Genomic DNA, 27,208 nt, shown 5'->3' with positions numbered 1-27,208 from the left:
TTGGAGATCGTAAAGACATTTCAGTTTGATATTATTGGAATGAAATAAATAATCAGCACAGTGAAAGGGATATTAAGTTTGACAGTTGATCGAGTGAATAGCTTAGAAAATAAACAGGTTAAATTTGCTAATGTACAGTTATTAGTTGGTAAGCTGACATCCATTAAGGCAAAAATGAATCTAATGGAAAAGAAAGTATAAGGTTATGAGAAAGAAATGAAGCTTTTAGCTAATCAATCCCTTTTGGATGAAAATAGGCCGGACTTGGGTAACCTCATTTTTTTGGGGCCCTAATAACGTGGAAGTATCCAATGTTCCGAATCTGATTCGCAATGTCCTTGGTGATGGATTATATTTTACTGATTTAGGCCCGTCAGACTTTGTTGTGGTATCCTGCACGCCTAACTTTGTTAATATTAAAGTAAAGGATTTTCAGATGCGGTTTATGGTTTTAAAAAATGCTAAACGGTTGAAAGGTAAAATACTTCGTGCTTATCGCTCGATATTTATTAGGGATGATGTTTCCCCTGGTTTCCGCCAAATACCTAAAGACCTGCTGGAGATAAGACGCCTTCTAATGTAGAGAGGCAAAGAATGTTGGATGCCTAAATTTAGTACCCCCAATCCTTTGTATTAAACAGAATAATCAAATCATTCGTGGCAACGAACTGTAAGTAAGGAGTGACAGAGCTCAATAGTAGCCGAAACTCTAAAAAACGGAATTTGATACCAATAGATACATCAAATCTTTAAAACTAAAATATTTTCAAAACAACAATAGCATCATTACTTCAAGGAAGTTCAACCAGGACTCACTTCCTTGGAGTAATGATGATAGGGCTGTTTTGAAACTGTTTAGTTTTAAAGATTGTACTTGAATGTGTTCTTTTTTATTCCTTGTTTCTACATTTGTTTTTCTGAAGACGGCCCTTGGATATAGTGTCGAAATATTCATTTAAAGTTGCGTTCCTCTGTCTTATATAAAAAAAATTCCTTTTTGTTCTACTTGTTGTTTATGTGTCCAATTCACACCAAATGGGAGCAGGAAAACAAAATGAGCCCTCAATTATTATAAATGCTAAAACGCTTTCTATTTTAAAGTCATGGATTCTACAGTTTGACTGGTCAAGTATTGTTAAGAACAGTAAAGACCCTAATCAAAAAATGGGTGTTTGGTATATGCAGCTAAAAAATCTTTTCGAGGAGTGTTGTACTGGTAAGTTGACATCATTAAGTCTTAAAGATGCTTCTAGAAAGGCATGGATAAATAAGAATTTAGTCCTTTATATTTGTCATCGAAATTCTTTATTTAAGCGTATGCATACTGAAGAAAGTGGAGAATCAATTTCAGTTTACAAAAAGTACAGAAATGCTTTCGATTACGTTTTAAGAGCTGCAAAGCGAAATTATTCTCATTCTAAGTTTAAAGAATTGACAGTCCCTCTAAGAAGACGTGGCAAATTATTAAAAGCGTAGTTGGTGGCCCCCAAGACAGAAAGTCTTACTTTATTCAAGATGAAGGTAATCTTTTAGTGGACCCTGTGAAAATTTCTGAAGTATTTTGTGAATATTTTTTTTATAAATTGGGTCAACATATTGAGTATTCACCCATCGGAGGATATAAATTTTGAGAGTTTTTTACCAGCAGGTATTGATGTTCCACTGTATTTAAGGCCAATGAATTGTATTGAGGTGCATAATATTGTTCGTAGTATGAAGTCAAGTTCAGCTGGAGGTGATAAATTAAAAATAAAGGTAAAAAATATATTCTACCAACAATTTTGGAAGATTTTGTGGGATTGATTAACTCTTGCTTTAAAACTGGCATATTTCCTGATTGTTTTAAGACAGCCGATATGATTCCATTATCTAAGGGTGACGAGAGTGATATTTCTGATCATTTCCCCACTATTACCCGATATAAGAGCGCTGATCAAGCTCAGCGCACAGCATCATCACCTAATCTCCATTTTGCTGTTTTGGTTGTACTGAGCTGAGTCTACTTAATTTCGTCAACCATGGGATAGTTTGATTTCTGATTCGGATTTTAACCGCTGTTTTGATACCTTTCATAATTTAGTGAAAGAAAGCATCCTAAATGTTTGCCATCAGGGTCCCTAGCCCATTACTTCGAAAAGGATAGCACCACTTTATCCATGGATGACTCCAGGTCTCCTTAAAAGCTGGAAAAAAAAATCATTTGTGGAAGCTTTAAAAGGCTTCATCATCTGTAGCTCATCATCAAAGGTTCAAGACCTATAGGAGTATATTTAATTCTCTGTGTCGGAAAGCTAAGTCTCAGTATTATTATAAGAAATTTTCTGAATGCGGATAGGATGTTAGGAAGACATGGTATTTAGTTATTTCGATTCTTAGACATACTCACCCTCTGCCTTCAGTTCCAACAACATTGATAGTCAATGGTAAAACCGTCCAAGGAGAAGATGATATTCAGCTACAGCTTAACTTTTATTTTGCTAATATAGGAAAGACAACTGCTTCCTCTGCAAGCTCTGCAGCTTCTCGTTGCGATTTCAGAACCTATCTTCGACCCTCATGATTAAAGCCAATGGTCTTGAACTCTGTTTCTTAGTTTGAGGTAGCTCATATCATGAATACTCTTAAAGGATCACCGTCTTCGGGGCCAGACAGAATTCCTACAAGGGTTATCCGTGCAGTTCTGCCAGCTATTCTTTCACCATTGGCTACGCTTGTCAATCTGTCTTTCGAGAGAGGAATTTTCCCTTAATCTCTCAAGAGATCTAAGGTTATAGTGCTGTATAAAGGTGGTTCTTGGAGTGATCCTGCTAACTATAGTCCAATTCCTCTCCTATCTGTTTTCAGCAAAATTTTAGGGAAGGCTATGCTATCCAGGTTTCTTAGATTTCTGGATACAAAAGATTTTTTGCATGATTTCCAGTTTTGATTCCGAGCGAATCACTCTAGAGAGCATGCTTGCACAGTTCTCTTGAATTTCATTCATTCGGCAATAGATTCTGGTCATATACCGACAGCTTTAGTTTTGGACGTTCATAAAGCTTTTGATTCCTTGACTCATCAGATTCTTCTTTGGAAACTACCGCATATTTGTATAAGATCAAATGCTTTTTCATGGTTTAAATCATATCTTTCTGGTAGGCTTATTTCAATTGATCCACTTTTCCGGAGCCCTTCTGAAGTAAATTATGGCGTCCCTTAGGGATTTGTTCTTGGCCCCGTTTTATTTCTGATATATGTTAATGATCTGATCTCGGCAGTTAAAAACACAAGGCCTCTGGGATGCTGCAAGCTGTGTCATCCTGATGTTCGTTCGCGTTCTAATACTACTTCGAATGAAGATTTCCTCTTTGCTTTTGCTGATGACACAACTTTTGGGACCCTTGGGAAGACGAAATGTGATATCAAATCTAGCCTTGTGGTAATATTCGAGAGAGTTATTTTATGGTCTGATGCTAATTACATAGCCTTGAATGTTGGTAAGTCACATTTTCTTATTTTATTCTTGAATTGGTATAGCTTTTCTTCAGCTTACACAACTTCAGGTGCCACAAGGCACCTTATGTAGCCAGAGAATAAGGTGGTCCGGTTTCTTGGTATCCTACTTGATGAGAACCTTTCATTTAGAAACCATATAGCCATGATTAGGGTTAAGGTCTCAGGGAGTTTGGGTATCATTCGAAAACTTGGACACACATTTCCTGGATCTATAATGAAGCTTCTTTTTTTCTGCCATGTCCAGTCATATGTTTCCTATTGCCCCATTGTATGGATGTCTACTTTTCCTTCTACACTGCGGTCACTTTCTATAATGCGTAATAAAGCACGGAGTCTGGTTATTGACACAAACCGTTCCTCACCAACACCACACTTAAATCTACAGTCTATATACATTCTTTCTTGTGCTTTTTTTGTCTTTTATCAGCTTCCTGGAAATTTTCCAAAATCTTTTCAAAAAACTCCTGTGTTTATTTCTGATTCAGCTTCATATAGCCTTCGTTCTTCATTTAATATCTGCATTCCTCCTTCCCTTACTATGCGATCAGATTTTAATCGTATCATTGCTTGTCAACAAGTCTGGAATTCCTTACCTTCTTCAGCACAGAGATGCCACTCGTTTGGGACTTTTAAAAAGATTCTCAAGGACAATTTAGTTAAGAATCAAACAGAATGGCATTTCGTTTTATTTATATATTTTATTAAAAAAAAAAAAATGTTTTTTTCCTTTTACTCTGCTGAGTTGATGTCCCCTGAGTGTTTATTTCATGGTGTATGGTTTTCTTCTCTGCGCTTTGACTCCCAAGTCTCAGGTATGTTCTCTTTTTAATCTTGTATGTTATTTGGCTATTGTTCTTTTTTTTGGTTGTTGCATATATTATATTTTTTGTCTTTATCCCCCTTGTATCCTTGGCCATAGAGCCTTTTGAGGAGAATAAGGTAATTGAATTTCTATTTTTATTTATTGGTGTACTCTAAACTCTGAGCTCTTTTAATACAGTGGATCATTCTATACTTGTTGAAAAGGTACGAAGGTACGAAGCTAATGGAAGATTTCAAAATTTGATAATTAGTTTTCTTTCTGGTCGCTCACAGAGAATAAAAATATCTGGTTCAATTTCATAACCATTGCTAGTTACATGCGGTGTACCCCAAGGGTCTATTTTTGTCCCTTTATTATTTTTGTTTATGTTAACGATCTTTCTTCTTCGGACACTTGTGAATAAGGTATCAGGCTTTATCAATAAAGAGATTAATGTTTTTCTCTTGATGTTTGCTGATGACACAGCTCCAATTGTGTGTGCAAAAATGACTGAATTGTTAGTTACTGCATTGTCTAACACTATTCAAAAGATATCTATCTGGATGAGGTCCAACAAGATTGCTACTAATTATAATAAGTCGAATTTTGTAGTTCTAAGGCGGTCTAGTAATTGTTATCCATGGATTCCTTCAGCTGACGCTGAGGGCCTTGCAATATGAAGGATTCAAGTGTTCGATACCTTGGTATTATTGTCGATGAATCACTCTTATTTAAAGATCGTACTGTGAAAGTTTCAAATATATTAGCAAAAATGTGGCATGAATCGTAACCTTAAACATTGTTTTCCGAAGGAAACAATCTGTATGTTATAATTTAGTTTGATTTACCAATACATTATGTTTTGTAGTTAAACATGGTTGAGGAGTTTCTCCTCAATCCTTTGTCCAGTTAGAGTTTTGCAAAAATTGCTATTAGAATACTTACTAATTAAAGCCCTTCTGAATATTGTCGAGAGGCTTATGCGAGTTTGAAAATACTCCCAATGGTTGCTCTCCGTGACTTTTACACTTGTGTTTTTTGCATAATTGCGTCAGAGGTCCGTTTCTTTTCTAAGCGTGTTCATGCAAGTTAAGGAAGTTAATTCCCATTGCACAAGGTCAATGAACAAAATTTATGTTAATAATTTGGTTACGTCTAGGTCAGGGTTTTCTCCTATTTTTAGAGGAGCTAAGCTATGAAATTCGTTAAATAAGAGTATTAAAAATTGTAATTTAAGTGAATGTAAAAGGCTGTTGAAGAATGAATTGTTTTCTAAATATGATTTTAATGATTAATGTAATAGGATGCATAGTTGATAAATTAAATTGGTATTAAATCATTAATCTTAAAGGTAGCGTTTTATTTTTATTGAGGTGTGTCAAGGAAGGAGTTGAGTTTGGAGTGTTAAGCCAGAGGTAGGATATGATGTTGCAGTTGTGTTTTTTTTAACCCCTTCTGAGGTTTATGTTAGGTTGTTTTTTGTTTTTTTTTTATTTGTTTGGTTATCCTTCCTCCTTATCATGCTGTGACATTTGGAAGGGATGTGTTTATATACTTTTTTGTCAATAATTGTTATTAAATAAATAAAAAGTTAAAAAGGTGATAGAAGGGAGTGGGATAAGTCTAAAGAACAGTATGGTTTCAGGAAGGGAAGAGAATGCATCGACCAAATCTTTATTCTTGGATTAGTATAAGTGAGAAGTTCCTTAAATTCCTTAATTCCTTAAATTCCTTAAATTCCTTAATTCCTTAAATTCCTTAAATTCCTTAAATTCCTTAGTGAGAAGCTTCGTCAAATTCCTTAGTCTCCAGCTTCATGAATTAAGGACAAACGTTTGATTGAGGCGATATAAAACCTTAAGCGAAGGTGCTATCCTTGAATTGCTTACCTGTCAAATACATTAAAATTTTTAGTGCTACATTAAACAGATGGTCAGTACACAGCTTCAAGCAATGGACTTTTCTGGTAAAATTGCAGACATTGAAAAAAAGTTGCTGATCATGTTGCTGCTCAAACTGATATTTAAGCAGCAAGAATTAAAAAATCAACTCATTGTATTTGGATTACCTGAGGATAGTACATTTGACAACCCTGAACCTAAGTTTTTGTCACTTTATAAGTTTCCTGGCATTAGTCTTTTGAACAGTGACATTGTGTTTGTGAAACGTAAAAATCGACCAGTTATTATTGAGTTCTGCAACCTGAGAGCACGTTTCTTGCTTCTCAAAAATAAAAAGGACTTGAAAGGATCTGGTGTGGTCATTAATGAGACTTTGACCAAACATAGGCTTGCTTTACTCTCACAAGCTAAAGCTCATTATGGCATGATTAATGCATGAACTCTGAATGGTTATATGTTTGTTAAAAGTGGAAATAGGGTTCTCAAAATATCATCCATTGGTGACATTAATGCCCTTTCTGTTTTGCGAGAATCTTTTGCCAGTATTGTTTCAGAATGACTAGTGCTGCTTAACATAACTCTTCTCTTTACAACAAAATTTCATCTGCTTAGTTATATTTTTGCCAACTTTTCTTTTTTTCTCTTTGGCTTGTTCTTTTTCCCTTGTAATCAAAATTATTACATGCAGTTTGTTTTTTTAACTTATTTTCCATGCTGTATTCTTCCTGTCCACACTAATGAAGCAGAGACCTGGCTGTCTTCAAGTGATGATATGTCTATGTATGACATACCAGGTTTTACTGCATACCACTCAACTAGTTCTCTAACTAAGTGCTCTGGTGGTATATCCCTTTTTGTCAGAAGTAATCTTAATGTTGTGAGACGTTCAGATCTTGAGAAGATTCTTGATCCAATCATAAATAATAGAAGTGTGTATGCATTGATTGTTGACCTGTCATGTAATACAGTAAGTTGTGACACTATTTGTTTATTTTATAAGCCTCCACCTTTCCCAATTGCGAAATTTTCTGAATTAATTGATGAAATGTACTCAGTTGATAAGCTTGCTTCAAGAATTGTTTTTATGCTTGAAGACTTTAACTGCAATTTATTGAAAATTGGGTGTGATAATGAGTCTGACCGTTTTTTTTAATCTATTTCTTCCTCTGGCCTTCTTCCTTGCATTTTCTTTCCTACTCGTGTTGATCAAGTCAGATCTTCTGCAACTCTGATTGACAACATTTTTCTCTCTTCTAAAAATGATATTAAATTTTCCTCTGGTATTATTTTCTCTGATCTTTCTGACCATTTTCCAATTTACTGTTCTGTTCCCAAATTGAAAATGCTGAGCCAAGAGGATTCCAGAGGTGAGTCTTATTCAAGAATTTATAGTCAGAGCAATGTTCATAACCTTATGTCTGATCTTAGTGCTAGTGATTGGTGTTCAGTAATGAATTCTGATGATGTTAATAGGGCTTCAGCCTCATTAATAAGTAGGCTGACAAAACTAATTGAAAAAAATGTTTCCCTTGTAAAATCTACAAGTAAATATGAACCCAAGATGCCTTGGATGTCTCCTAGTCTTGTGAGATCAACAATTCAGAAGTCAGAGCTTTTTAAGCTGGCTTGCAATAGCCTTGATCCTGATGATTTATCAAACTATAGGTATTATAAGAATTTATAAGCATCAAAAATCAGACTAACTAAAAAGAATTATTTTTTGTGGAAAATTCAGGAATGCAAGGGTAATTTACAAGGAGCTTGATGTGTAGTTCATGAAGCTTCATTTCATTGGAAACAGTCAAATGAACAGCATACTGCCTTCAAGAATGCAGATAGTTCAACTATTGAAAAAGCAGCTGTACCTAGTGCCTTCAACTCTTACTTTACCACCCTACCAACTGTTAAGACCCCCTCCTTTCCTAAACTAGGTAAATCTTCACCAGCTGAGAGAAGTATTTTTCTAACTCCTTGTACAAGCATAGAGATTTTAATTCTTCTTTAAGTAGCAGTAACACAGCTGATGCGCTTGGACTAACAAACCATGTGCTTAAGTCTGTTTCTTCTTATGTTGTTGAACCTCTTGCCCCTATTTTTAATCTATCAATTTCAAAAGGTGTATACCCTGATTCGTTTAAAATTGCAAAAATACTCCTTCTTTTTAAAAAGGGTGACCCCTGCTTAGTGTCAAATTATAGACCTATATCAATTCTCCCAATTTTCTTGAAATTACTTGAAAAAGTTGTGCATAAGAGGCTTTTTTCATTCCTGTCTACTGGTGCTTCAATTGGAAGCGGTTCTATTCTGTCTGATCACAAGTATGGCTTCCGACCTAAACTCTTTACTGCATGTGCTCTAGTTGACGTTACAGAATTCGTGCGTGTTAACATAGACATGGGTCGTTGTGTTCTAGGACTATTTCTTGATTTTTATAAAGCTTTCAACATGGTAGATCATTTTGTCTTACTGGGAAAACTGTCTCTACTTGGAGTTTAGGGAACTGCTTTTGAATGGTTTAAATCTTACCTGTCTATTAGACCTCACTTTGTGTGTTATGATGGGAAATGTTCTGATCTAGCTTCGGTTTCCAAAGGGGTACCTCAAGGCTCAGTTTTGGGACCACTCATCTTTCTTATTTATATTAATGGCCTTCCTCCATCTCCCAACCTTGATACCCACACTGTTTTGTTTGCAGACGATAGTAATTTTTTTGCGGTTTCCAATGATCTGCCCTCTGCTGTTGCTAAGGCTCAGCTTCTGCTCAACCATGTGCGCGATTGGTGTGAGCAGATCGGGACGCTGTTGAATAGCTCTAAGAGTAGTATTATTCATTTTCGAGACCCATGCTACATGTCTGAACCTTCCCCAACAATCTTTGTTTTTTATGGTACTGATATAATTCCCCAGTGCTCTTGTGTTAAACTTCTTGGTGTGCACGTTGATTGTTTTCTTTTTCTTTCATAACTCATATTTCTTATACACATTCTATAATTTCTCGTCAAGTGTCTATGCTTCATCGTGCCAATCAATTTCTTCCTCCCGATGTAATGCTTTCTCTTTACTATGCATTTGTCTATCCTTATCTTTCTTATTGCTGCACTGTATGAGGCAATACTAACTATTCTTCCCTTCGGCAACTCTGAAAAGCACAGAATAGAGCGGTGAAGGCAACTTTTCGCCTTCCCCGACTCTATCCTACAGCTGATCTTTACAGTGATACAGGTCTAGATGCCTTAGATGCGGTTATCAAGAAGCAGAACTTGCTCATAGAGCCTTCAATTTCTCGCTTCCTCCAAACATCTTATCCTACTTTGATCTAGCATCAACACGTAAGTGCCAGACTTTGCTTCGGAGCTCTGTTCACCAATTTCGGCTGCCTAAGAGGGTATCCTCAGCAGCTCAGAAGTCACCAATTTATAGAGCAATTGCTCTTTGGAACTTTATTCCCAGTGAACTTTCTCTTATCAAAAACTCTTCTTCCCTTTGCAGAAAAATATTCTCTAAGGCTTGAAGTAATTTCGTTTTTTTTTCTTTATTTCTTTATTCATTTTGGTTTATATATTTATTATGCTTTAAGTTATATAGTTTTTTTTCTTTCCTCCTCTCTCATTATGTTGAATGAGATTCGAACCCCGTTGTTTAATAACATTAATAATGATTTGGATTTTTGTTAAATTACAACACATTTTCATTTCAGATAAAATTAAGTAAAAGGTTATTGTGTAGCAGTTGTTTGTTTTTTGTTGTTGTTTTTATTGTTGATTTTTCTCGCATTGTCTTTATATTTTTTAGATATGGTTGTATTTCTTGTCCTTCCCTGATTTGTTTTTTGTGGATTTTGTGATTGATACGAGGTCCTCTACAAGCTATGCTTCTTGGGACCTCTAGCGCTTAAGAATATTTATGTATTTATTGTAGTATTTAATAAATTGAATTGAATTAGTAAATTGAATTGAATATACTTCAAAAAGATTACTGTGGTTACGCCAGGAAATGAGTTTAGTAGCTATTTTCTTATTAAATCTGGAGGTAAACAGGGTTCCCTTCTATGCAAAATTAATTAATTTTTGATGGGCTTTGTCTTAAGGATAAAAGGCAATGGGAAAACATGTAATCAGTGGGTGAAGTAAAACTCATTTTGACTTAGATTGTGCTGAAGATTTGAGTCTTCTAGATAAAAATTAGATCAAAATGAAATATTTTTTGGATGCTTCAGGAGTCAAAGGTGCAAAAATAGGTTTAAGAAGACAAAATCTTTTAAACTGAGGATAGGTGAAGGTGATGCTAAGCAACGAGAACGTCGATCACATGGAGAACTTTACTTTCCTTGGTAGTATTGTTAATAAAGACGGTTGGCGCAGGGAAGATGTTAAAAGCAGAATAGCCACGGCCCAGGGTGTTTCTTTGCATTTGAAAAAGTTGTGAAGAATAAAATTTAAGTGTGTCATCTAGGATTAGAATATTGGAAGCTACAGTGTTAGAACTGGTGAAGTAAGATTCTGAAGCGTGGGTGCTCTGAAAACAGAAGAAGATTTGCTCGATGTTTTTCAGAGAAATTGCTAAGAGATTGTTTTGGGTACCTGACCGTCTGATCATATTGCAGACGTTAAACTGTACGAAAAAAATGGTTCAATTCCGCCTTCTAGATCTATAATAAGAGGAAGCTTAGATTGCTAGGAAACGTCACGGGAATGAAGAATAAGAGACTACCAAATGCCGTCTTTGTCGTTATCGTCAAAGACGGCATTTGACAGTAGGTCGTCCTTGAATGCAATTAAGCATGCCGTAAGGAAAGATTTAAGGACAGTTGGAACTTCTTGGGAGGGTGTAAAGTGGAAGGCTTAGAATACATTGGGAGGGAGGAGGAGTGTGCCTAGAAGCTTTGGCGTCAGGCAGATTGGTGCTGCAGTGAATTGTTAGAAGTAATACACAAAAATATTTTGAAAATGGCCGATTAAACAAGAATAATAGGGATATAATGTTTTTGTAGATTTAAGGTGCTATAGCTTGGTTTCGTAACATTGACGTAAACTTATTGATGATGATTTTGATTTATTTTGGACTTTATTGCCGGATTGTCGAATTTGATATTCTATTTTGTCATGGGGACCTAGATGGATGAGTAGTGTATAGATCTAGTTCAAGTGCTCATTTACTTCAGTTACTAAAGTAGAAATACAGTTTTTTTTTTTTTTTTTTTATGTTTTTTTTTATTTTAGCCAAGTAATTACCGTAATATATTATATTCAAGCCATGAACTCATATATACTGACACATAGCATGCAAATCTGTATCTATAATTTGTTATAGCCTTCTCTCAAACTCAAACTACGTACAGTGAGAATAAGAAAGTTGCTGAGGAACTCCGAAAGTCTTTGCTGGATTAAATGTACTCTGGGTTTGTATGCTGGTCATGTCCTACCCACTACGTTCCTTAAAATGGGGTTGAAGAAAATGAACATCTCCCCCGACATTCTCTCTATTTTGAGAATAAAATATGCCGTGTCGTGACGGCACCTGTGATTCAACTCCGGGGATTGACACAGCCCCCCAGAGCCCGGGGACAAGTATTTTAAGTTATGCCCAGGACGCGTATAAGGTTCTTATGTAAGGGATGGTCATATAAACTTCGAAGGTGGCTCATTTGATTGGACATTGAAAGTTCTAGTTACCTTTTTATGAGTCAAAAGTTAACCGAGGGCATCTATCCCTCCCTGACACAAACACCCTCTTTTCCCAAAATACATCAAATTAAAATTTTGAAATAGTCAGTTTGTTTGAAATAATCCAACGATTACAAAAACTTCGTTGTCAACATACCTCACCCAGAGCCAGGAGAAGGGTTTTAACTTATGCAAAAGGGACATATAAGCTTCTTATGGGAAAAGTGCTCATATTAACTTTTGAGGATACTCAAATTATTAGAGATTGAAAGTTGCAATTCACCTTTTACGAGTCAAAAGTGATCCGATGGCGACTAGCCCACCTCACTCCTAGCCTCCATCCCTCCCAACCTTCTTTTCCCCAAATGCGTCCAATCGAAATTTTTATATAGCCATTTTTTTCAAAAATAGATCAAAGATAATATAAAACAAACTCCAGGGATAAAACAGCCCCCCCCCAGAATCCAGGGGCAAGTGTTGTAAAATGTGCCCTGGGGATATATAATGCTTTTATGGATGGGAGGGTGGTATAAAACTCGGAGGGGCTTATTCGATTGTAAATCAGAATTTCTAGTTCCCTTCTCAAGAGTCAAAAGTGATTGGAGGGCAATTAGCCCCCCCCCCCACAAGGCCCTTTTCCCCAAATGTATGCAAAAAAATTTGGAGATAGCTATTTATTTAAAAGTAGTTCAAAGGCCAAATAACTATTTTTTCTGGGTTGACCCCCCCCCCCCCCCCGAGACAATGACTCTGAGATACAGAATTTAATTATCGTTACTTTGATACGTCGTTTACTTTGATACTTGGATTTAGTGATTTACGTGGTAACTTCGATGTACGGTGCGAGGGCCGTAAGTTGTGCAAGTTGCCTATTGTTACTTTGATAGCTTGTTTACTTTGATACTTTGGTACTTTGATATTATTACTTTGATACTAGTTTTGTTGCTTTGATGAAAGTTTGATGCTGAGAAAAAATCTTATTTTCAAATAAGGAGTTTTTAAAAACTTGAAACTTTTTGCAATCAAAAAACGAACAAAAATTAATTAAAAAAAAACTATCCGAAAGTTTTTTCACCAATTCCATCCGAAAGAATCGGGGTGTACTTCTAATGAATGATGTCGTCACTACAAACAAAAGTAAGGCCACTGCCCGTTTCCCAAGTGGTATAAATATCCTTCTCTTACTTAAATGACCAATTATCTTATTTAGAATTATCATTCTCTTACTTAAGTGGCTACAAAGTTCTGCAAAATAAGCTTACCTTTTTTTTATAAGAATTGGGAGAACAGAATTAAAACACTAGTGAGAATTGGATTAAGGATTGGTTGTTAGACTGCGGTCGTGTTCAGGGAGTAGGGGTTATGTACTTCTACGGAATAGTGTCTTCACTACAAACAAGAGTATCGTTACTTCCCGTTTCTCTAACAGTAAAAGGCCTACTGCTTATTTGGCGCTTTACTAAAAATAATTATATTACAAATATTTTCTTTTGTGCTTATTGTATCATTGAAAATAAAATGAAAATTGCAGTGAAACCAGTCAAGGACTTACCAATAGGTCCACTAGGCCCTTTGGATTTCACTTTTCTCAAAGCCTTGGGGGTTTCCCTGAAAAGTTTGCGAAAACAGAGCGGCCAAAACACTTGGTCCAACAGGCGTCAAAGCTTTAAATCCGGCATGGGTGAAAAAAAAAATCTTGAGCTGGTGAGCTTTCAGGAATTAATATCATTATGTATCGCCAATTCAGTTTAATTGATTATTTCTTACCAAGCTGTTAATTTATTTGGAATAAAAAAATATTTTGAGATAGGGAATTTTGAAACATTTGAAGCTTTGACAATCAAAAACGAACAGAAATTAATTTGAAAAAAAACTTTACGTAAAAGAAGTTTTCAAAAGAAAAGTAAAGGCCAAACTTAAGATCAGAAAAAATAGAAAACTACAATTACTAAAACTCAAAACGACCAGAAATTAATATCAAAGAATAAATGAACCCCAAAACGAACAGAAATTAAATAGACAATCATAGCAAACAAACAAACAATAGTTACTAATATAAATGTGTAAATAAATCTTAAAACAAGTGAAACTTAAATTAAATATCTAAATCTAGCTTGAAACAAAAAAAAATCTGTACAAAGAAGAGTTAGGGTTTTGCCTCCTCCTTTCGCTGCAAAAGTCTAAAACCTACTGCGTCATTGGTGCTTTACTGAAAACGAATTATAATACAAACATTTTCTTTTGTAGGCTACTTATTACAACATCGAAAATAAACATAAAAATTACAGCAAAATTAAATATTGAACTGATTAACTTTCAGCAATTAATATCATTATATATCAAATACTTAGTTAGATTTGATAAGTTTTTTCCAAGAATATTCAAAAGAAATATAGCTTCTCTACAGACTAGAGTTTAGATACTCTCCCCTTCTTAAGATGTAAAAGTCTAAAGCCTACTACGTCGTTGGTGCTTCACTGAAAACGAATTTATTACAAATTTTTTTTTCCAGATTTTGCAGCATTGAAAATGAAAATAAAAGTGCAGTGAAATAAAATCTTGAACTGACAATCTTTCAACAATTAATTCCAATATATATTAAACGTTCAGTTCGTTTTTATTTGTACTTTTCAAGACTTTTCAAGACACATATAGTTTCTGTATATGTATAGTTTGTGTGTCATACTATTACGATTAGTGTGACTGTGTCTACCGTCAGTAGATTGAGTCTACTGATCGTTGATGGGCTTGTTAACAACTATTTTCGGTTTAAAGAGAGAAAGAACAGATTTTTAGGCCCATAATCTTTCCCACTCATGCTGGAAAAATACTTGGATGACGTCAACAAGTTTAGTAAAAAAAATAACTTAATCTTTGTATCTTACTAGTTAGAAAAAATAAAAAAACTGACATTTAAACAGTAACATCAAAATTTCCTTTCACTCAACGAGCTAAGGAGAGTGCAGATATTTTGGCAAAGACACTAGCAAAGCCATGATTAGATAAAGGCCAGTGCTATGCAATACGCAAAGTCAAGCCTAAAACATGTCAAAAATAGAAAAAGCAAAACTACGCCATGATATGGTAAGGGCCAGGGCTATGCAATGCATAAAGCTGAGTCTAAGACTTGTTGAGAATGGAGAAAGCAAAACTACGCCATGATTGGTAAAGGCCAGGACTATGCAATACACAAAGTCGAGTCTCAGACTTGTTGAAAATGGAGAAAGCAAAACTACTAAACTTGGAGCCAGAACAAAACTAGCCAAAAACTAGGAACAAGAAAATTAATCCAAAATTACAACCAAATGAATGAAAAGGAGTAGTTAAAAAATCAGTAATCTAAGAAACAATAAAAATTCTTGACAGAAATACCAACAAGGGAAACAAGAAGATTGCCAAAAAGGAAACACGTGGACGGAAAATTGAAAGAACATCAAAGTCAACCTAAATCGAAAGGAGAAGGACAAAAGTCCTCGGCACGAAAAGAAATAAGAGATATCAAATATGATACCTGACAATAAAGTTAAAAGCAAGAAAAGAAAAAAAAGATGCTGAGTAAAGGCATTATGGATTAAAACGAATTAAAACGAATTTAAATATAAGGCTATATTAAAAAGGGCTATGGTTAATATGTCTGGCTCAGAGCTTATTTAGTGCACAATGTTTGAACATCTAAACCTTTTTCCAAAAATGAATGTTAGTGAAATTCAAAATTCAAAATTTATAATCTCAATTTTTTTCAGATATACAAAGCAAAACCTATGTCTTAGTGTTCTTATGTTTTGGTCTAAACTGAAACAGCTCAAACATCCTTTTACATTTAATTTAATTAATCCCCAGGATACTCTATATCTGATTTTTATTGTAGTATGCTTAACAGTAAAACAAAACTACATGGCTTATTTATTTAAAAAAAAACATCATTATTAATGCCTTCATAATTCATTTTTTAGTGATGAATACAAGAGTAAAAAGAAACTTGGCTCTACCGGCTTTCAATTGAGCAAAATAAATGAAACTCAGGTCTTCTGACTTCCGAAAGAAAAAAGAAACTCGGCTGTGCTAGCTTTCTGATCCATTATTGAAGACTAGATTGTTCTTAATTTTATGAAGGTTTAAATTTTGATCTTTAAAAGTACAAATTATAAATGGTTCTTAATTGAAAATGCAAAAAAATAGTTTTACAAAACTTATATTCTGAGAAATACTTTTTTCTGGTATTTTAATTTAAAAAAATGATAAAGTTTTTTGCAACATTGTACATATCCATATTACAAATGTCCTTTTAAGTTCCATTTCAAATTCTCCGAGACTGGCTTATTTATTTTGAAAAAAAACTTCCTACTTAAATATCTTCATAATTCCTATCTTCAAGATGAACATAAGAATAAAAAAATAGGGTCTAGTAGCTTTCAAAAGAGCAAAAGAACAAAGAGAGTCGGGTCTACTAGCTTTCTGATCCAATAATGAAGAGTGTATTGTTCTTCTGACATCCAAATGGTTTTGTCTATTGTGACTGAGATTCTATAGGAAGAATTGTTTCACAAAGAGGTAAATATATTGACATTATCGCTTCAATCTCTATTGTTAGATTTTTCCCTTCGTCATAAATTCATAACGAAAGACCCATAAAATAAAGAGATATCCATAGAAGGTCCAAGAAATATAGAAGTGATCCACAAATAAAGAGAGTAGGCTATTAGTTGATTTAAAATATGCAAATTTTGGATGTTGTACAAGAAACTTGAAGCGTATATCCGAAGATTTGAAATAATTATCTCAGATACATCCTTGGTATTTACTTTCCAGAAATATCACTAATGGCAGGCCACTTGTGACTGGTAAAATTAAAAAACAGTTGATGGTCTTGTGAACATGGTGCAAATGGTTGAAGGCCGCATTCCTCTAGTTTGGCTTAGGGTCGCTCGCGGGATGAGATGACAGAGGATGACGCTTGGTCATTACCTTGACAAGGATGCTACTCTGTCAAGGTTGTGCATTGACAGTCCTTGGTCAAGGGCTTTATAGAGAGGTTGTCATTGAGAGGAACTGTAAAAACCTATTGCGCCAACCCGCGCGGCAATATCCAAGTCTAATCAATTAAATTATCACTAGGAAACACCTCATTAATTGCTTGTATAACTTCATGCTGAGACCATGCCTAACTCTGTTTCAAACAGCTAAAAGCAATACGACTACTTGCGTACGAGTAAATAGATGTGTGACTTAATTATGACTTGGTCATTGATCCTCTAAATAGATGAATTTTTATTAAAAGTGTTTAAAAAGTAGAGAAGGAAGTATTTTCTTTACATATGAATATAAACATTTTATTTTAAAAACTAATAAAATATTCCTGAACTTTTAATTTGAATATTGGCCCATAAGCCAAAGTGGGGAGTGACGCCGCATTGTCTAAAAAAGCAAACACTTTTCTATTCCAGTTCGGAATGCTAATAATGAACAAGAACGGAAATATTGAGAAATTTGCAAAATCATAAAAAAAAATACAAGGAAAATGGAACGGAAAATTAGCCAAAATAGTAATTGACTGAAGCAAACTTTTGTGCAAACTGACCTAATTAATAAATGAGAGATAAATCATAGGGATTACAATAGTATGCTATTATGGAGATAAGCATCCATGTTCATAAGCTTGGGTTAGAATAGAAATTGCAAGGAATGATGGAACGATCCTAAGAAAAACAGTAAAAGCAGACCTAGTTTCTTCTCTGGCAGTAAATATTCTAGCAGGGGGGAGGGGGTCGGACACACACAGGATCTAAGAGACTTTAGAAAATGGAAATGGCGAGGCTAACCCTTCTAAGGGAGTAAATACAGGCGACTTCTATAACAGAGAGGATAAGCTTACCATTTCGTCGGAGAGTTAGAAACGCTAAAACTGAAGTGGCTAAAACTTCTGGCTATGAACTTGACGAATTTATATATTTTGCACTACCATGGTAATTGGACTTTTTTATGTATACACTGTTGTGTTATTTAACGGGATACCTTGTCTTTAAAATAGATCTTATATACCTCGCCCAGGAGGTTTCTAGATTCCCTCTTGAAATTTGAAGACTCGCTAATTTGCACTTCCTTCAAAAATGGTTCTGGCATTTTATTTAACGTTTCACCACTTTAAACGCCGTTCTCAGTTTCTTTTTTTTTATTCGTTGAAGTTCAGAGGGACTTTACCTTTCACTTTATCCGCAGTGCTAGAATATTTTTTTTATCTCCCCTTATCACTCCCCTCCTCCTTTAAATAGTACTCCCCTCCTCCTCCCTAGACTTAACCTGGATTTCAAATATTTTGAAGTTAACTTGAACTTAAAACATCTTTCTGAGCATTGTCAACAAGAGACAGCCGAATATTTAAACTTCTACTCAAATTTTAAATGGCAGATGATGTTAGTGTCTCACTAAGTAGCTCCTATGAAATTAACAAGAGGTATTTAATTAAAAGATTTTTTTTGTAACTTATGCAAAAAAAATTAAACGCTTTAACTTACCAGTTGTACCGGAGGTATACAGAATATACAGAGGGTCGTTTGATTCAATAGGCACTGCGTCATGCCCTCTCCTGCTAATTGCTACTTCCCAATCCTCATCTATACCATTCACCATTTCTGCAGCCTCTAACTCTTTTCTTTGTAGCATTATAATCTTATTTGGAACAACGCCAGAAATACATAATGCTTCATTCAGAATGGGCTTATACCTAATAGGTAGATAACTTTTAGAAAATGTTGATACAGTATGCCAAATCGTGATATCAAGGAATAGAATTTGATCCACTTTTTTGTGAATTAGTTTCATGAGATAGTATATGCTCCTTGACGTACTGGACTCCCTACTCGCTATGATCCCCACTTGGAATTAAATAAGACAAAATATCGACTGAAAGTAAGAAGCAACATACATACTTAAAACGAACAGAAATTATATGAGGGGGACTGCTACCTCCTCAACCCTCACTCTTTACTCTAGAGTCTTACAGTTCTTTGAAAATATTATATTCGGTCGCCCAGATTTTGACCTAATTCGGGCCAAAATCCACGTTTTACACCGTTTAATTGCTGAATCGATACCAGAAGTCATAAAATCTGTTTGCATGAGACTTCTTCGAATTTTAAAAAAGCCTCCGGTTCAATAGCGTCGTGACTGTCCAATACAGGATGGTTCTTCGCCAATGGTTCTTCGATGGAACCCCTGCTTTAAGGTCCCTAAACAAGATGAATTTGGTGGTGTGATTTTCCTAAGGAATTTATACTTATATGGATGTTATGTTTATCTAGTAATATTTACAGTCCTTTTTACTGTCCATTAATAGCCATAACGTGTTTGATACTTGTAACTACAAAAAATAGATTGCCATAATCATATCATTGTAAGTCAAACAGTTCGTGGTAACGAGCTATAAGTAAGGAGCGACCCGGCTCAATGGTAACCCAAACTGTAAAAACCGAAATTTTGATACCAATAGATACATCAAAAGAATCAGATTTGAATTATGATTTCAAATAAAGAGGTTTCATCCAGTTTAATCTTACAAATCAAAAGCTACGCGCCTGAGAAAATTTGGTTGATTTTCGAAAAAAGGGGGAAAGACCCCCTAAAAAATATAGAACCTTAAGAAAAATCACACCATCATATTTGGCGTATCAGAGAACCCTACTGTAGAAGTTTCAAGCTGCGATCTACAAAAATGTGGAATTTTCCATTTTTTGCCAGAAGAAAGATCACGGATGCGTGTTTATTTGTTTGTTTTTTTTCCCCAGGGGTGATCGTATCGACCCAATGGTCCTAGAATATCGTAGGAGGGTTCATTGGAACAGAAATTAAAAGTTCTAGTGCCCTTTTTAAGTGACAAAAAAATGGAGGGCAACTAAGCCCCCTCCCACGCTCATTTCTTTCCCAAAGTCACCCGATCAAAATTTTGAGATAGCCATTTTGTTCAGCATGGTCGAAAATATTGTAAATATGTCTTTTAGGATGACTTAATCCCTCAAAGCCCCACGGGGGAGGGCTGAAAGTTATGAACTTTACCCAATGTTAACATATAGTATTGGTTTTTGGGAAGTATACAGACGTTTTCAGGAGGAATTTTTTCTGGTAGTGGGGGGGGGTGGGTTGGGGGTTATATGGGAGGATATTTTCATAAAGGAAGTTTTCATGGGGGAAGGGACGTTGCTATGAAGGGGGCGCCAGATTTCCCATCATTATTTAAAAACAAAATGTCTTTAAGATTACTGTTGTTCGGATATGGGACTTCTGAATGACAGAATCGCTTTCCATTTATGCATTAAGCTCAAATGTCAAGCTCTGATTTCCCTTGGCTAAGGCTGTTGTTTTGTTGAAATTATGTAATTCTAATAAAAAAAAAACTTTACTCTGAGATATAGGGTGCTTTGTAATTGCCACCCTTTGTATTCGAGTTTATTTATGGGGAAGTCATTATATTCTTAATGAATATTAAAATGACTTAAAGCGCGTCTTAGTTATGATTAATTAAAAAAAACTTTTTCTAAAAAAAAAGTTTTTCAAAGAAAAGTAAAGAACTCCATTAAACCAAAAATGAGCAAAAATCAAATCAAATAATCTACCAAGCGTGAAACTACCACAAATTAGCATTGATAAATAAATGAAACCCAAAACGAACAGAAATTACAATAATTAACCGAGTCAAACTCAAAACGAGCAGAAATTAATATGAGTAGGGCTCAAAACCCCTATGTTTTCCCAAGGCCAGAACATAATTTGCACTTTACTAAGAAAATATAAATGTTTTTACTTTTATAACTTTAACAAATCAAATAATATTTTTGATTACTAAATACCAGTATATGCATATTAAACTGACAATGCACATTCATTTGAATTTTTTTCAGTAAAGTGCAAGTTATATTCTGGCCTTGGGAAGGCATAGGGGTTTCGAGCCCTACTCTGCGCCTCGCTCTTTACGCTAAAGTTTGTTTTTTTTTGTTTAAAAAACAATCAGAAATTAAATAAAAAACAAGTTTCTTAAACTGAAAGTTTTGAGCGACATTAAAACTTAAAACGAACAGAAATTATTCCGTATATGAAAGGGGCTGTCCCTTCTTCAGCGCCTCTCTCTTTACGCTAAAGTTTGACTTTTTCACGACTCCATTTTTTTTAAACAATGAAAAACTTTAGCGTAAAGAGCGAGGCGCTGAGGAGGGGAAAGCCCCTTTCATATACGGAATAATTTCTGTTCGTTTTAAGTTTTAATGTCGCTCCTTACTTTCAGTTTAAAAAACTTGTTTTTATTTAATCACATATAGGAATTGATACGAATCTATTATGCTAAAACAAGAAAAAATATGGTCTAGGCAAAAGTCTCTAATCTAAAGAACAAAGATTTGAAAGAAGAATACCAAAAGAAATTGTCTTGCTCGAATAATCCCAGAAGAAGAAAGATTTGATTATGTTTACAGCTCTCCCATAGATTTATCGTTTCAATCTATTTAATTTGGTTCTTTTTTGAAAGGTCAAATCTCTAATAAGAGAAATTAAATTTACAATTTGAATTTTTCGTGGAAGAAAATCTTACTTTCCACAGAGGGTGAACAAAGTAATTATACTGGCACGAGCTTGATTTATATAGGAATCAAATTACTTAGGATGATGATACTTATTAAACTAATTGCTGCTGTAGACGCATATGCAAAAAAAGAATTTGGAAGCCATTTTAGAAATGTGTCGGTCACATTTTTACAATTTTTCTTTAAATGATTGGTAAGTGTCCCTAACAACTAAACCATCACGCAGGGCTATACAAGAACACCTGAAGCCACAATTTCTCTGGCATAATTTCACGATCAGGTCCCAGTTGATGTTGAATCAATAGAAGCGAAAAATCACTATACAATCATGCAATATCATTATGTTGTCTAATTAGTATTATCTAGGCCTAATTCAAATTATATTACTGTAAAATAATAGGCTACATTTGTAGATAATATTTATAAATATTATAAACATAATGTATGATAAAAAATATTATAAAATTATGAATTAATAATATGTATTATAACATGTGTTAATAACACTATGATATGTGTTACTTACGAAGGCTATTCAGAAAGTAGGGAACGTTTCCGTCTGACGCCGCTAGGCGCGTGGCGATCAAGTATGTTTTGGTGTGCACGTGTTCGTAGATTCAGTCGGCATCAAAGTATAATTACCTACGGAACCAGTACTGACAAAACCTATCCTCTCCACACAAAAAAGTGACCCTTTGTCCGCGTCTCCGGAGACGATTCCATACCTATGCGAACCTGGCAACTAAATACCGTAGTTACACAATTCAATAAAACTTTCCCGGTCACTCGTCGCCTGAATCACGCTCTAGCATAATTTATTGGCTCGTAGCAAAGTACTTTGGCTCGGAGCGATTAAGTAGTAGAGCACTTAGTGTCTAGAGGCGCTGAGGTACGCGGGGTCACTTTTGGAGAGTTTTGTCAGTACTTGTTCCGTAGGTGATTATACTTTGGTCGGCATGCAGCCCTGAGAACGAGAACATCTTCACGCTGCCCGTTTGCCCAATATTTCAATTTAAAATGTGCGCTGCAATTTCAAATCCCGCCAGTTGTGAAGTGCGGTCCGTAATACGATTTTTGTTAGCAAAAAACGAAAAACCGATAGAAATTCATCGACAACTGTGCGAAGTATATGGCAACGACGTAATGAATGAAAGTTCAGGGCCAAAATGGTGTATCCGGTTTGAAAATGCCCGAACCAACGTGCCTGATGAAGAGAGAAGTGGACGCCCAAGCATTGTGACAGACGATCTTCTCGCCAAAGTTGACGGGAAGATTCGTGAAAACCGTCGCTTCACAATAATGGAGCTTTCGCTTTGCTTCCAACAAGTTTCACGGGCTTTATTGTTTGAAATTATGACTCACAAGCTTGGCTAAAATAAATTTTGTGCAAGATGGGTGCCAAAAATGCTTACAGACCTCCATAAAGGTCAGCAAAAGGAGCAGCCTTAACATTTATTGACGCCTACCACACACATGGTGATTCTTTACTGGATTGAATCGTAACGGGCGACGAGACATCGGTGAAGCACGTCAATTGTGAGACAAAATTGCAGTCCATGGAGTGGGGGCACACAAATTCCCCCCAAAGAACCCAAAAACAGTTTTGCAAATCTTGTCAGTGAGGAAGATTATTGCTACTGTTTTTTGGGATAGGCAAGGTGTGCTGCTTATTGACTTTCTCGAGTGTGGTGCGACAATCAGCTCTGATTGGTACTGCCAAACATTGCGCAAGTTTAGAAGAGCAGTGCAAAACAAGTGCCGAGGAAAGTTATCGTCAAAAATTTTGTTTTTTATGACAATGCTCGACCTCACACGGCAAATCGAACTGCAGAACTTATTGACTCATTCAAATGGCAGATTTTCTCACATCCACCTACAGTCCCGACCTAGCACCCAGTGATTTTCACTTGTTCCCGAAGATGAAGAAGTGGCTAGCGACACAGTGTTTTGATGAAGACGACGAGCTCCGGGCATGCGTCACTGAGTGGCTGAGATTACAGGCGGAGGATTTCTATGACGAAGGAATTTCGAAGCTTGTTCACCGATACGATAAGTGCCTTAATTTGTTTGGAGACTATGTAGAAAAGTAGCATTTTAGTCACACTTTCAGATGTATATAATAAAATATTTTTCATGTACCTAGTTTTTGTTTTATTACAGGACGTTCCCTACTTTCTGAATAACCCTCGTACATATATTACACAATACGTGAGTCATGTCATTATACAGCATTACATTAAAAATATAGATAATATTTTGTAAATATTGTCAACATAAAATATTATAAAAATCAAACAGTTCGTGGTAACGACTTGAAAGTAAGGAGTGACCCGGCTCAATAGTAACCGAAACTCTAAAAACGTAATTTTGATACCAATAGATACATCAAAAGAACCGAATATTTTATGTTGTTTTCAAATATATATGTTTTATCAAGTTCGGTTTTACCCATCAAGAGTTATGAGCCTGAGAGTATTTGCCTGATTTTAGTAAAAAGGGAAAAACACCACCTAAAAGTCAAATAATCTTAACGAAAATCACACCATCAAATTCAGTGTATCAGGGAACCTACTGTAGAGGTTTGAAGCTCCTATCTGCAAAAATGTGGAATTTGTATTTTTTGCCAGAAGAAAGGTCACGGATACATGTTTGTTTATTTTGTTTTCCAGGGGTGATCGTATCGAAAAAGTGGTCCTAGAATATCGCGAGAGGTCTCACTCGAACGGAAATTAAAAGTTCTAGTGCCCTTTGAAGTGACCAAAGAAATTGGAGGGCAACTAGGCCCGCTCCAACGCTCACTTTTATCCTAAGTCCCCCGATCAAAAAAAAAGATAGCCATTTTGTTCAGCATAGTTGAAAAATCTAACAACTATGTATCTAAGTATGACTTAATCCCCAACAGTCCCCGGGGGAAGAGCTGCAAGTTGATAACTTTGCCCATTGTTTTTTCTATTTTCTATTTATTTATTTTACTAATAATTACAAAATAAACTATATATATACACAGAACCGCCCGGGGAAGGCTCGAAAAGCCTGATGATGGACGGCTGCAATACTGTAATTCTCAACCAATAACAAAAATCATTTACAAAAAAAAGGACAAAAACACTCTCAACTAACAAAAAATACCAAAATCTAACAAAAAAAAGGAAAAAAGGAATTAACTACCCTCTCCCAATAAATGTTTCTTAGACTTTGCTTTAAATGACCCAATGTGTTCAGCCTCCTGAATGTCAACTGGGATATCATTCCAAATAGACGGAGCTAAATACCTAATTGCGAAACCTGCACGTTTGGTGTCCTGGTACTCAACAACAAAATTATCTGCCTCTCTAATCGCATGTCTGTGGAGTGAACAATTTACGCGGAAAAAATAAGTAAGAACTATAGGACATAGATCATTCAATATCGATAAGCAAAAACAGCAGCTTGGCAATCGTGAATCGGACCAATATTAAGCACTCGTAATTTCTTAAAACAAGACGCGGTATCGTTCATATTTTCTACATAATTACCAAGAAGACGCACTGTTTTATTTTGAAGAATATGAACTCTTATAAAATTTGCATAAGAATTACTAGACCAAAGAGCACAACCATAAGAAATACAAGGCGCAAAAATAGTATTATACAGTAATAGAAGAACTGATAATGGTAAAACATGCTTTAATTGGGGCAAAATTCCCAGACATCTAGTAGCTTTAGCTGCAACAAGGTCACTATGGGGCCTCCAAGATAAATGACAATCAAGCTGGAAGCCCAAACAACGCACTTCATGCACCTGTGAAAAAGCCTTACCATTAAGTAAATCTCTCAATCAACATTTGGCTGCTTACCAACTCTTCCAAATATTATAAAATAAATTGTTTTTTAACATTTACTGACAAAAGGCTGAAACTTGTAAATACAAAAAAAAAGACTTTAAAACCGTATTTACTTTCAACAAAAATCAGCAATGGATCAACTAGACACCGTTAAAGCAGTTTCATTCGCAAAAGTTGTAATAAAATACTCAGGTAAGTTGAAACGCCTTGAATAAATATATACAAGGTACAGAAGTACTCCCAATACAGAACCCTGAGGTACACCACACTTCACTTGAAAAGGAGAGGAAAAAGCATCATTTAATACAACTTGAAGAGTTCTACTACTCAAAAAACTACCAAACCACTTCAGATAGCTACCACGAACTCCAAGGGATTGTAGACGTTTGAAATTTAAAGCCACTAAAGCAATTTAAAGCAATTTTTTTTAAAGCCACTGTATCAAGTGCTTTTCTAAAATCAATGAAAATAGTCAAAGGAATTTCACCTCCTTCAAAGTATTTACAGTACCACAGAGGAAATGCACAGCGTTGGACGTCAAGTGACCTTTCTTAAAGTCGAACTGGGTTTCACTTAACATTCTTATTTTCTTAAGGTAATCATAAAGCCTTTTATGCACAATTTTTTCAAATAATTTTGAAAACAGGGGTAGATTTTAGAAAACCCCAGTATCGCATAGGATCGAACACTTTAGTTTTCAACATTTCAAATGCTACAAGCTCAATTATGACCAAAGAGAATACGAAAATCAGCCATGTTCAAGTTTGATATCAACGCCCTCCTGGCCTGAAGATGTAAGTTTTGTGTGAAAGAAAATTCATAAGCCCTCGAAGTTTAACGTAACAGTTTCTGATTTAGGGAAAGAGCTGACTGGTGATTTGACTATAAGCTAATCTAACAAATCAAAATTAAATGAATGCAGTGGAACGTTATGATTTTAAGAATTATCAGTTTTCGACACTGCCCTTTTCTGAGGATTGTAAAACCATTTTCTAATTAACGAGAGATTCCTAGTTTTCTCTTCTCGATTAGCATCTGTTATTGGCCCTGATCACCACTTTGATTGATTGTACGAGGTTAGCTGGTTCACATCGTTTAATTTATGTCCTGAAATATTTTCCTATGATATGGGTCTATAATTTTCAATATCTAGCTTAGAAGCACCTTTATGAAGGGGGATGACTTTTGCCCTTTTAAGTGCATCAGGGATTACGACGGTTTGAAGGGAAAGATAGATTACGTGGACGAGGCATGGTAGTAGATAACACATCACTGAATTAAAAGTCTTAACATTAATGCCATCTGTCCCTGCTGAATTGTTTTGATTGTTTTCACAACCTTCAGAATTTCGTTTCCAGTACACCGCTGAAATTCAATTTCATTTCCAGTTCCTCTATCATCCACAAATTCATAGTCCAGGAAATTATCATTAGAATTCATTAACCTTTCCGCCTGTATATTTTGCCCAATACTTGAAAAAAAACTCAGCAAATCTATCAGTAATAATCGTTTCATCATTAACAGTTTCTCCTTGAATCAGCAACGGATTGGGTCTTCTTTCTTCTTTCCCAATAGATCATTAATAACATTCCAAGTTCCTTTAGTATTATCCTTATTTAAACTCAATTGATTCGCAAAGTAATCTTTTTTAGCTTTTCTTCTCATCGAGTTCGCTTTATTGATTTCTTAAATTTGACGCTTCAAGAATTTCCGTAGTTATCCAGAGCTTCCTGTTCTAATCCTATGTGGTTTCAAGCATTTCACTGGGCAAGTCTTATCATATATTGGCTGTGCGATCCCCATCGTGCGATCAAATTCACCAGAAGCGTCAACTTTCATATATAAAAACTAAAATCTTAACCAAACCTCTTAACCTCTCAACTCTTAACCAAACCTCTGTAAATTCTTTTTTTTAACGACCGAGTCTTCACTTTTTTTTAATTCATTTCTTTTTTATT

The 27,208-nt window shown here is 35.2% G+C and overlaps 1 protein-coding gene across 1 annotated transcript in view; it reads right to left on the bottom strand.

The window, feature by feature from the left end:
• The window catches only part of LOC148941039 (acyl-CoA synthetase short-chain family member 3, mitochondrial-like), a 316,825-nt gene that overhangs the window by 285,043 nt on the left and 4,574 nt on the right, over positions 1-27,208 (bottom strand). The window contains exon 4 of the mRNA XM_089105148.1: positions 18,374-18,582. Within this exon, the coding sequence (XP_088961274.1) occupies positions 18,374-18,582 (209 nt within the window). The remainder of the gene's footprint in view (positions 1-18,373; positions 18,583-27,208) is intronic.

The sequence above is a fragment of the Artemia sp. Qi Xiang Cuo genome, chromosome 19 (genome assembly GCF_049724085.1).
Source record: "Artemia sp. Qi Xiang Cuo chromosome 19, ASM4972408v1, whole genome shotgun sequence".
NCBI lineage: Eukaryota > Metazoa > Arthropoda > Branchiopoda > Anostraca > Artemiidae > Artemia > Artemia sp. Qi Xiang Cuo.
Note: the sequence above shows the minus strand (reverse complement) of the source record. Positions and strands in the feature narration are given on the sequence as shown.